We start from the raw sequence: 12,925 nt of genomic DNA, 5'->3' as shown, positions 1-12,925 counted from the left end.
AAGTGCTTGGAGTTTTGATATTTAGAAAGTAGATATCCTAACTTAAAATTTGAGCCATCACTTTTTAAATTTGACCAACTTGTTCTCTACTTATGAGCTTTTAAAGTCAAAATTCACTTTTCGAAAAGTGTAAAAAACACGTAAAAAAGAGGTATTAAATTCATGCAATCAATTAGAAAATCACTTACAAATTGACTTATTTAACGAGTTTTATGACATTAATAATTAATAAAAACACCTTTGAAAGTAGTTTTTGTTTAAAAACAAGACTAGTTTTTATAAAAATTGGCGCTTTTCTAGATTTTTTTCAAAAACTGTATATCAAAAACGTCTAAAAATACCAATTTTGATACTCCTTTTTTACGTGTTTTTTACACTTTCCGCAAAGTGAATTTTAACTTTAAAAGCTCATAAGCATAGAACAAGTTGGTCAAATTTAAAAAGTGATAGCTCAAATTTTAAGTTAGGATATCTACTTTCTAAATATCAAAACTCCAAGCACTTTGGGACATTTGTTCGGCCTCAAGACGTCGGGAAACGTCTGAACTTTTTCGTGGGTCACCCGGTAATTTGTAACCTTTAAAGTCTTTTGAAGGTGAAAAAAATTATCCTTATCGTCTGCACATACCCACCGCCCAATTTTGCCTAATTACTCCCTTCCCCCGGGACTTGACACGATGACAGAAAGAGTACCCTTGCTTATTAATATTTTCCTATGCAGAAATCATCACGCGACGTAAATTGCATACAGGTATCTAAAAAAATATTTTAGGGTATCCTTAACTTTCAGTTTTTATCCTTTTGTGAAAAAACATCCAATGTCAATATATTGGCCCAGGTTGAAGAAATTCCATTCAATTCCAGAGGGAAGAAAAATTAAATTAACAAATAATATGAGCGAGCACGTAATAATTTTTTCCGCAAATGCAATCGATTAAGTTTATTTTTGAGCTATTTTTCCTGCATACCAATTTGCATTGCCTTCTCGCATTTTTCCTGTTATTTCAATTTTCAAGTTTTGGAAGTTATATGTTGGTCTTGAATACTGGATTCTCTTTTTTTTCAAAGATTGGTGCCAGATTGATTTGTCTACGACTTTGTTACTTGCTACTTGACTTTTGTTCCCACTGGAGTTGTAAGTTATCGTAGTTAATTTTTAGGATTGATTGATTGATTGATTGATTGATTGATTGATTGATTGATTGATTGATTGATTGATTGATTGATTGATTGATTGATTGATTGATTGATTGATTGATTGATTGATTGATTGATTGATTGATTGATTGATTGATTGATTGATTGATTGATTGATTGATTGATTGATTGATTGATTGATTGATTGATTGATTGAAACAGCCAGACGTGTTTGCGTAGGTGATAAATGATGACGTGTCATTAGACTAGACAAGAAATTAAAAGAGGGGGCTGCACGCGGATTTAAATTATTTCTTAACATCCTATTTTAAACCTCTGTTTCTACAACAACTTATTATTAAATGTTGTATTTAGCTCCCTAATTAAGAGGTTGGGGGTTTCTTGTGATACACAATCTGATTGTCTGAGTGATGAGATTATAATTCAATGAAAAAACCGTTATTATTATTATAAACAAATAATTGGCTCTAATGAATGAATGCACTTAATTAACTAAAAAAAGATCATTAGTGATAATGACCTACCGTTGTGATAAATCCCTTTTGAAGAGCATAGAATCAATGTGATTTTCTTGGTCCACAAACTAGGCTAAAAGCACAATTCTGTCGGTTTCAAATTCGTGTGACTGGTTTGAGTAGCGATTGATAAATCTTTTAAAAATTTTTTTTTTTTTTTTTTTGGGTAACCTCTTGAACTACTTTCATTTTATTTGTTGGTCGTAGGGGAGGGAGATCTTAGGGAGAGAGGCTTCTATGTATGTTCCTTTTAAGGTTGCCGAAACTCATTATCCTTTGTAAAAAGGGCTTCCAAAATCAGGATAATTGAAAGTTTGAGCTAAAAATCGAAATAAATTTTTTCATCGAAAGACATACTCATCGATTTCTCCTAAAAAGATATACATAGCGACTTTTTAATGATTGCAAAATCGTCCTCATTTTCCTTTTTTCGTTGAAACAATGAACAACCAAGTCAAACAGATGATTTTGAAGAAAAATCACGTCTAAAAGACATCTTTTGAACATCCAAGACAACATTTTGATGAAACTGATGAGAAAAAGAGAATGAAAGAGAGACGTTTTGATAATCATGCCATGTGTTGAATGAAACTTGTACAATGAAAAAAAAATTCGAGATGATCCTCGAAAATAACAATTTTCCTTTTATATAATATATAAGTCTTTGTTTTTCTCTTTCTTCTTTTCGACTTTTTCTACGAGCAGTTAAGGAAACACTGTTAGAGTTGTTTCATGTAAAAAAATCACCAAATTTGCACTGAAGACTTGAATAAAAGGTGTGAAGAAATTGAAGAACTCTACTCTTTGTTCAGGAAAAGCGTTTTTCTAAGAAACAAAGTACGTCAGAACTAAATACATCAAAGCTACGGCGATTGCCTTTTACCACTGCACTGCCAGTCTTGTCAGCACAAAAATATTTTTGAACTTTAGATTTAAGGGTAGCGGAAAATGGTTTCTTAAGGAATTAGAATACACTATGAACACAGTACTGTATCCATTTCGAGAATATTCTTATGAATAAATTTGTCGTTTCTTTGTTTCTTTTGTTATTCGTTTTGCATTCATCATCAAAAATCATTTGATATTTTTCCAATTTTGTCGTCTTCTATTGAGTACCGACTGGGTTGTTCCAACAACTCTCCTTCGTCTTGTTTCGGAGGGTAGAGTACGTTGAGATTCAAAATGGAGAAAGACACCAATGGGGAAGTACAGTTTGAGAAATTATGATGTTTCTATAAATAGAAGAACGGAACAAAAGGCTAAATATTGAAGCAAATATTTAAAGAAATATGTTTCATCAAAAAACAAATGTTAAAAATAGCTGTAGTCCAAAACCACTTGATAAAACATTGTTTTTATATTATTTATCTTCTTCGGTCGACACACACTATTTTTTTATTTTGGAGGTCAAAACAAATTTGAAAATCTTTAACGCCTTCAAAAATCCACTGAACATCTTTATGTTTCAGGATTTGAGAATTTTGATTAATATATTTTGATTACGCTGTGAGAATACTTGGTATCAGACTATATAAATAATTGTATGAGGAATCTTTCAAACTAAAATGGCATCTCGTACGTTAAAGGTTGATATAATTTTTATTTCGTTTCTATTACGAAAATTTTACAAAAATCAGAAAATTATTTATTCCTACATAACTTTAACCTGGAAATTAAAGAAGACGGATTTAATCAGTATATGGAAATTCATTCGTTAATCATTTATATTTTATCACAGTCAATTTTTAAATATTTTCATTTACAACCTGTCAAACTTTTCACCGATCACTCTATTACACCAAGAAGAAGCTATTTTTAAAACACAGTAAAACGCAATAGGAATCATTGTCTAGAGATAGCTGATTGCTAGACGTAGGTGTACGGGGTGTACAGGGGTCGTGAATACCGTAATCATTGTCGAGTGGTAGTTGATTGCTAGACGTAGGTGTACGGGGGTCGTGAATACCGTAATCATTGTCTAGAGGTAGTTAATTGCTAGACGTAGGTGTACGGGGTGTACGGGGGTCGTGAATACCGTAATCATTGTCTAGAGGTAGTTGATTGCTAGACGTAGGTGTACGGGGGTCGTGAACACCGTATTTTCGATGCATCTTTCTTGAAGCAACGTACACCGCATTTTAAGATCTATGTTTTATCACTTGCTCGACACCGAAATCTCAACATTTTTTCTTCAAAACACCGAAACACCAAGAAATAAGGGCTCATCCCGTCACACCGATACGCCTATAAGTTAGTAAGCATGTTTCCAAAGTTTCCCTGTTTAATGAATTCCCTTTTCTTTTGATAAAGTTCTTGCAAAGTGCTAGGAATGATTAACTCTTGAATCAAGCTTAATAAAACAGCCATAATGACGACTGTACACTCCGGTAATTGTCATTTTGAATAGTGAACCAACCATTCTGTTAACATCTTTACCGTATTTAGCCTTAAAATATATCTAACATAAAATTTAAAAGGAATGACAGGGTAGACGTTTTTCTTTTTGTAAGAACAAACTTTATAAAAACATGGCAGAAAGAATATTAAGAACATTTGCGGACTCGCGGACTTTCGTAATTTTAGTTTCATTCAAGGCCATTCAAGGTCACGACTTTTTCTCCATTATAGGTAACACGTTGTAAGCTTAGGCCTTGGACATACGAGTTGTCTTTACGTTAATATTGTTGAGCTATATTTTAAACCCTGTAAAGACGCAATGCTTGGTAGCCCAGGGCAACCTCGAAATAGTAAAATGTTTACTCTCGCTCTCTAAACATCGAAATTATTTTTAAACTTGTCTTCTCGGATAAGTTTTTCTTTATTTATTTTTAGTTTTTCGATTTTAATTTCTCGGAGATTGGCTGCTAACGGATACGACTTAATTTATTTCTTTCTCCAGAATATAAATTTGAGGGGAAAAGGAACGTGTTTTAATTTTTTTCTAGAAATATGCTCTTTTTTATAATATTTTTCTTAATTTTTTTTCTTAATGTGCCTGACTAAATTTTTTAAGGATTTCCTTAAGCTATTTTTGGTCATGTCGTGTTTTTCCTAATTTCAACTTTTTCAGCTGTTCTTCCAATATCTTCCGTCCCGATTTTATTTCAAGTCCTTCCTTTGTTCTCTACGTTCCCTATTATATGGGGAATCATTATATGCCCTTATTTGGTCAAGCACATATCAGGATATGTTTTCGACATTTATAACTTTTTAGTCAAAATATTTTGACCCGGCTTAAGTTCGGTTATGAAACATGTATAATCCTTTCGTCTCAATTTTCTGTTGCCATGATAAGCTGTTTCCTTCTTCCATCAATTTTTTGGAAAAATGTTAATTTTAGTCACAGTTGCACCTTTGCTTTTTGTATTTGCAAAGTTACATCATTTTAAGGCTGTCACATTCTGGTGCGGAAGCTGCTCTATTTGTAGCTGAAAATATTCCTGCTTTATCATTTTTGTTTCAAAAGTAATCAAAAGCTAAGAAATCTGTAAATACTTTGATACTTTTCGTGGGTTTGAAGAATTTTAAGAGGTTGTAAGTCGGATTTTTACGTCTATTTTAAACTTTTGACATCTGCTTTAGAAATAAGAAATGATTATGTAAGTATATATTGACCCTACAAGAATGAACTCTTTTTGGTCTTGTGTGTCTGTCTGTCTGTCGGTCAGTTAGACCCTATAATTTGTCTCGTTGATGGTAACTTTCGCTATTTGGGTTGTAAAATTTTTTATAATGACATTGATATGCTCAGTTTGTAAAAGAAGTTTGAGATGCAATGCAAATGGAAATATGGAAATAATGGCAGAAGTATGCATAGCTTCAGCCCCCCTAAGAAATATTTTGGCCTTTAAAGAACCTGGGGGCTAAAATTACCAAAATATTTGGGGGGACATAGATTGTTGGGGGGCCTAGATGATCTGACTGAGACTCTGGGGGCTGTTCAGTTAATTTCAAAAGATCTCTTATCTTACTATTAAATCAAATATAAAAAGCAAAAGATTTGTAAACATAAATATTGATACAAGTAAAATTTAGTTTTCATTTATCAGTACTGTATTCGTAATTTTTTGGGAGATCTGAAGTATTAGGGGACCTAGCACAAGGCAATTTTTTGGGGGGAGCTAGACGCTTTTTTTTTTATAAGAATACACTTTATAAGAATGTCCATGATGAAAATGGCCAAAAAATTAAGAATATGCTAAGAATTTCACCATCATGGAATTTTACTACTCAAGCTAAGAATATCATTTTTAGAGCATTTTAAATTATAAATTGCCAATTACCCCCAAGTAATAAAAATGCTGTAAGAATATTTTAGGATGATTTTCCCAAAAAAGTTAAGAATATCCATGATAAAATGGATTTACACCATTCTTATAAAAAAAAAAGCGTGTAAATTATTGGGGGGACCTTTACTTTGTTGGGGGGAGCCAGAAACCTAGCTGAAGCTATGGCATGCTTTCATTTCCACTTGACAACCATCCGTATGTTTGTGATGCTTGAAATGAGGCTGTTTACTGTCTGTAGTGCACAGTCCTTTCACTTATGCTTTGCCTAAACCTCTATCTACTGTATTCGACCTTTTGAATATGCTTGCTAAGAAACGGGTGACGCCCAATGCGTCAATAAAGTTCAAATAAGGTTATACTGGTTGATAAAAACCTTCGACGCCTCGTCGATGTTTGACAAGCCGAGACAAAACATTTGCAAAATTTGCTCAGATCGTTTCCTGAATTTCATTTCAAAACAGCTCGGTTTTTGACATCGCGAGACGAGAATTTGATGAAAATTTCAAAATGCCTCACATCTGGTTAATCGGATCAAAGTATGCCTTACTTATCAGAAAAAAAATTATTGTTTTAAAAATGACGTCACCCTGTCGACTTGCTGACTTTTAAGCCGATTTATGAATCTATATAAAGGTTTCGGAGCTCCCAGAATATACTTTCTCATTTTTTTTCTTTTCTTTCTGTCGAAAGTTTCTATATCACCGTGATTTTACTGCTTTGGAATTGGTTTTATGCAATATTGTTTGCAATACAAGGATAATACCATTTACAAGCTGTTACACAAGATCTCGTTGGATAAGCTCCCATAGTATTTGGAATCTTGAAATCTATTGGAAATAGTAATGCTTAAGTAACGTGATTTTGTTTCCATTTTCTGGATTTATTTGGTTTTTGTCAATTCGGTTTTTCAGGAGATCAGACAATTCATTACACCTTTGTCAAATCACCTTGACAACGTCTCAATGAACTGGTTATGAACGTGCCTTTTTGACAATTTTGAGCCAAAAGTGTTCTAATTGACGTCCTTGAAATTAATTCGCTTAAATTTAGACAGAATTTTATTTAATTTAGCCTGGCTTTTCAGAATGCAATCTTAGGCTTAATTTGACATTTTGAATTCTTTGTTTAAACGTTTAACTCTTGAAGTCCTTGAAAAAAGACTTCTTTCCGCCCAGGCCCGCATTCACCCGTCTTTACCTCTTTTTGCATAAATTTTGCATAAATTAATGCAGATTGTGGGGAAATTCCCTGTTTTCCATCAGTTTTTTACCACAAATAGGCCCATAACTTTTGATCTAGAGAAGTTGGGACTTTGGTGTAATACACTTTTTTGCTCAGTTTGAAGAGCTCTATCATGTGATATAGGTCTTTTTTTAATTTGAAGACCCCCCAAAAATCATGAATTTCCAGGCCTTGCAATTTTGCCTGGAAACGCAAAAAATCGCCAATTACTCGTTACTTGCACGATAATATCGTGGAAACTTTTTGATTTTGGAATCTACATATGCTAATTCGAGAGTTTCCATCGAAAAAAGTGGAATCTAAGAGGTGTATCACGAAAATCATTTTCTAGCCACTTTTTTCGACCTCAGCCGCGCGACTATTTACCACGAATGTGTTTTACTGCATTTCTGTTAAAAGGTTTTCGTAAATATTTACTGAAATAATTTTTCTAGAATCTCAAAAGATTTGCGATTTGCGGTGTTTTATAAATCATTTGCACACGTGAGCTCATATTACCGTGCTATTTTGGTTGCTGATGTTTTTTATATTTTCTGTTATTTAGTCAGTACATGGTTTTTTTTATAAGAATAGTGTACTTTGGATGAGGGTCAAGTATTCTTAAGAAATTGCCAGAATACATTCTTAACGTATTCTTACTTTTTTAGACTTGACTTTTGTACACGAGAAATGAGCAATTTGAGAGTTTTAGAGTTTTACACTTTTGAGTGCACATTGAGAGTTTCAGTAATACGTACCCGGGGACCGTACCTTACTACATTTTTTCAGTCCTGTTTCAAAATGCTGTTTGCCATGTCATATTAACGAGTTCGTCTGTATGTGTGTTTTTCTACGACGTAGACAGTAAGGTTCTAATTTGACTAGATCCTGACCAGCTGAGGGCGACGTTAAATCAGCACTTTTATTTTGCGGGGCGGAATTGCGGGTTTTTCCTTATCGCCTCAGTCACTCTACCGTCCTCGAAAGTGCAAATACTTAAACTCGCTATTTAAGCTAGTTAGGGAGGTTAGAAGTTAGATTTATTTCTCGAATCTTTGGGAAATTCTCCACCAGGATATTTTAATAGCAGTATTTGTCACATCACTCTTATTCTGTATAAAGACAATTAGAATGACATGGCCTGCCTCTGTCTGTCTGTGTATGTTCTTTGGCTATTTACTTTACTATTTAGAGGATTTTAGAAACCAGTGATTCCTTTTGCTATAACTCTCTAACTTCAGCCTCTCCACTGTTCTTAAATTGTTCTTATTTTTTGGCATTTTTGAGCCTCGTTGTTCTTATAAAATTGTTCTTATAAAAAAAAGTGATATTTATCAGAATTCGTTTCTATATGACGTCATTCAGATTTCAAATTTGAATTTTTGAAATAATTTAAAAGAGATTTAATTCCCACAATAGGCATTAAGTAAGACAATAATAGAATAAAAGAGAAATAACCTTTGTGTATTGTTCGCTCTCGTTTCAAAATTTCTCAGGCTTCTTGCCTCAGCACCTTCTAATTTTAGTTTTTTTTGTTGAAAACATTTTGTTTGACGCGAACAATAGATTAGCCTACATATTGTAGGCTAAATCATATTTCGGGAATTTGAGCTTTTACTTTTGAGATGTGGACGGGCAGACGCTGGCAATAGTGTAATAGTGGGCCAGCTTTGTGGGCCCCTTATGTAGCGGTGGAGGCCCGGACGTTGGGCCCTTAAGGGTAGGTTTTTCATAGTTCAGCTAGTGCACTGTAAGGGTAGGAAATTATAAAATAGGTCAATTTTGGAGGAAAAATTCCACATTTTCTTGGAAAATTGCAAAAAATTTCGCCCTTACGGGCGAGAAATTTTGAAAAAGTGCACTGTAAGGGTATGATTTTTCATGGAAATTCACTGCACTGTAAGAGTCCGATTTTAGAAGCCAAATTTTGGGCCGAACGTATGGTCGTTTTCAGATCGAGTGCCCCCCCCCCGGGGTTGGAGGTCGGTCGAATTTTTGTTGGGAGGTGTTTGTGTTACCAGCAAGTAAAACTTGTCAGGTCTTTTTATTATGTCAGAACATTGTAGCATAGTTGGAATGTTTGCGTCACTAACTGAATCTGTCAACAATAAAGTAATTATGATAACTGTCAATATCAAATTCCCCTGATTACATTACATTCACACGTTTGGCCTCCAGGACGTGTTAATAATATGCCAAAAATAAATTTTCCGTTTTTTATCTTTAGCGACACTCAAATTTGTTTAATTAGAATTGTAATTATAAATAGAAATTGTAATGAGGTGTTTGAATGATTTATTGTGACATATTTTTCTATTTTGTTGCCTTGATTTTTGTTTGTTGTGCTTTGCCATATGAGAAAAATCAGTGAATTTATAAATGTGTTATTTCCTCCTGAAACGGTCTCAAAATTGAGACATCCTAGCGTAGGTGGTGTGTCTTGAAGTCTTTGGAAAAAGTTGAATGGACGGCTGGTGTCCAATAAATTCTTCAAATAAAGTTTAACATTGTATTTCTTCTTTCATTTATAGATAACATTGCAAAAGTATCATGAATCTATAATAGAAGGAAATAAAACGCACTGCGAACAAACATTTCCAAAAACATGGATTGGAATATCGCGTCAATAATTGCCACTGTAATATCACTGGCATCACTCTTATTCAGTTTAATCGCACTTCTCATCTGCGTTTCACAGCAGTTATGGAAGAGAGACGCTATCTTGCTTTTTACAATCTTTTTGGTGGACATTGCAATATCGTGTATCCTGGCAACAATGAACATTACCCAATTGAAAAATCTGGAAATTACCAATGTGGGTAGACGAGTTTTATCGAATATGTTTTTGTTTATGTTCCTCTTATCTTGGGGTGTGCAGTGTTTGATTGCAGTCAATCGCTATATTGTGATCATATTTCCATTTGTCTACAAGAAGGTGTTAAGTCGAAAATGTCTATGCATTTTGGTATCATCAATGTGTTCGTTATGTGTTGCTGGATGTATTTTATCAAGTGCTCTTTGGACGAGCTCTGATTCTACAAGCTATGATAGAAAAACATTGTATCGCTCGATATGGGTACGCTTATCACCAATAGTGGTCATTATAGTCACTGTTTTACATGTTTTGTTTCTAATAATGATTTTCATTATGGAGTGTTATCTTTGGAAAGTTGCCAGAGGACATCAAAACAGATATCGTTCAATAACTCATTCAGTCAATTCAACTCGTGATCCTGAGGCTAAGCGGCCAAGTATCACACAAACTTTACAAAAACGCCTCAGTTTTTCGACACAACGAATGGCGGTCCGTCGTACGCCCTTCTTTCTTTTGGGCGCTCATTTCTGCACGATTATTCCTTACTGTATTATAGCACTCGTCTACGCTTTGAAGAACAGACGATTGTTTGAAAGTTCAACGTTCGATTATCTTTGTTTATTTCTATTGGTTGTCAACGCATTTCGACCAATCATAAACGTTTTCCATCATATTTCATCCACTAAGATGAAAAAGTTTAAACTTTCTTTACAAATGTTTTTAACGAAGAATTCTGAGCTTCGTACGGATTATTACATTGAAAATCACAAAGAGGTGGAGAATATATTTAAACTGAGAAGAGAATCAGCACATTCGATCGTTACTGAAGGAAGTATAGTATAACTTTCACTTTCAAAACATTAAAATATGCTGGAAATGAATTGGATCGAGAATCACCATTATTTCTGTAACTCGTTTACGACATTTTATTTCTGACTATCCTTCTAAGTTAGTTCAATTTTGAGTTTTTTACTTTGAACCCCCCCCCCCATCCAGACCAACCACAGCTATATCCCAGACCCCCGTCTATTATGTACTAAAGGAGTAAACACTACTTGGAAAACTTTATTTTAGATTTCCGTTTTTATTGAATTTATTGCGTAAACAGTTTCTATGCAAATTGCAAAGGTCAGCGAAATTTTCTCAACGAAACACTTTCTATTTGCTGCGTAATAAGAATTACTATGCCAGTAAATTAATTAATGATTTTTCTTTGAAAATAATCAACAATAATTAACTTACTGTAATTTCTGTAAACACTGCCAAACTTATGCTAGTTGGAAAACATTTTATTTATGCATATCTCATTTAATTAAGAGGATATTTTAGAGTGTAAATTTTTTGTAATATATTTATGTTTAGAATAATATTCCAATTAAAAGCTTGTAAATATTGCTGTTGTTGTCAGCTGTTGTAAATCTTTAACGTAGAAATTTATTTAGAAAAACATTTAAACAATATCTTAAAATCGATGGAATATGATTTTTTTTCCTTATTTTTTAGAATCTGGGCAACTTATTTTCTGCCAAAAACCAAATTCCAATTCAGTCCATTAGTTTTGCTCACCAAACTTGAATCTAGACCCTTAATGCGATTCTGACTGAGATTCTGGTAGCACTCACGATTGTGTCAAGTGATGAAAAGTGGTCCAAGTAGCTCGATATTCGAAACCAGGCAAACCTATGGTGGGGAGGGTTTTCACTTTTACGGTATGACGGTATTGGGCCTTTTTACCCCCGGTAAATCGGTATTACGAGAAAAAAAACGACGGGATTACGGTATTTCATTTTCTACCGGTATCGGTAAATTGCCTGTTTTTTTGTCGGTATTTCGATATTTTTATCAATAAAAGACGGTATTTCGGTATAAAACTATTTACCTTTTAGTTTCTTCATGAGTTTCATGCAGAAAATTTTTCAAAAAAGATAAGTCTATTCCGCTATTTTAACCAGTGAAATTTTATTGCTCCCTTCGCTCGCACAATCTTGGATTTCCTATTGACTTATTGTCATGGTGAGGTTATTCAAAATAAGCAACATTTTACGATATCTAAACAAATATTTTCGTTATTTTTCTGCGGGAGCATTTTTTTAATGACAACTTTTGTGATGCAAATACTGCATCCAACGAATGAGTCTAGATAAAATTTTCTCCGTCAGCACTAAATGATATGGTCGTCTTTCCGTATTCACTTATATTGCTACTACAATACAATACACTGATACTGCAGTAACTTAGAGACAGTAAATGCGGTATTTACTCCTTCCGAGACTCCTTCAATAATTAGTAAAAGTAGTTAGTTCTAAAAACATCTTGTGCAGCATTGAACGATTAAAAAATAATTCACATCATGATGTACATGATGCGTTTTCAGGCAATCTAGGCATTCTTGGGCAAAACTCTTGGAACGCCGCACCGGGTACGGCAGGTACGTCGCTCGCCGTACCATTTTTGCCAACGCGAAAAAAAAAACATTTTCACGTTAACGCACCAATTTTGCTTTTACATCTTTGGTTAAACGATTGTGACCTTATTAGGCTAAATTTAACCTTTTTATGTTCTCTTTTAAACAGATTGACCTATTCTTATACCAAACATTTTCGCCAATATATAAAGTTTTTTGAAAACGTGAATTGGCAAAAATTTGTGCGTGAATACCTGAATTGAGGGTTGACTGGGGGCCTCATAAGGCCTCATAAAGTACAAGACTTGTTTGTACAGTTTTTAATTTGTTACTACACAATAGATTTGATAACTGAAAATTCATTATTTTCGAAAAAAACATAAATATAATATTGTTATCGGTATTAGGCTTCCTTCACCGACGGTATTACGGTATTTGACCCAAAATTTTGTTGGTATGACGGTCCCCTGAACCCCCCCCCCTATGGTTGCAAGGAGGTAAACCACCAAGCAGTCTTTAAACT

At 33.8% G+C, this 12,925-nt stretch overlaps 1 protein-coding gene across 1 annotated transcript in view; it reads left to right on the top strand.

The window, feature by feature from the left end:
* The window catches only part of LOC136814282 (5-hydroxytryptamine receptor 6-like), a 28,153-nt gene extending 16,980 nt beyond the window's left edge, over window positions 1-11,173 (top strand). The window contains exon 3 of the mRNA XM_067070805.1: window positions 9,715-11,173. Within this exon, the coding sequence (XP_066926906.1) occupies window positions 9,789-10,841 (1,053 nt within the window). The 5' untranslated portion in view covers window positions 9,715-9,788 and the 3' untranslated portion in view covers window positions 10,842-11,173. The remainder of the gene's footprint in view (window positions 1-9,714) is intronic.
* The last annotated feature ends 1,752 nt before the right edge of the window (window positions 11,174-12,925 follow it).

Source organism: Clytia hemisphaerica, unplaced genomic scaffold (assembly GCF_902728285.1).
Source record: "Clytia hemisphaerica strain Z4C2 unplaced genomic scaffold, Clytia hemisphaerica genome assembly, whole genome shotgun sequence".
Lineage (NCBI taxonomy): Eukaryota > Metazoa > Cnidaria > Hydrozoa > Leptothecata > Clytiidae > Clytia > Clytia hemisphaerica.
Note: the sequence above shows the minus strand (reverse complement) of the source record. Positions and strands in the feature narration are given on the sequence as shown.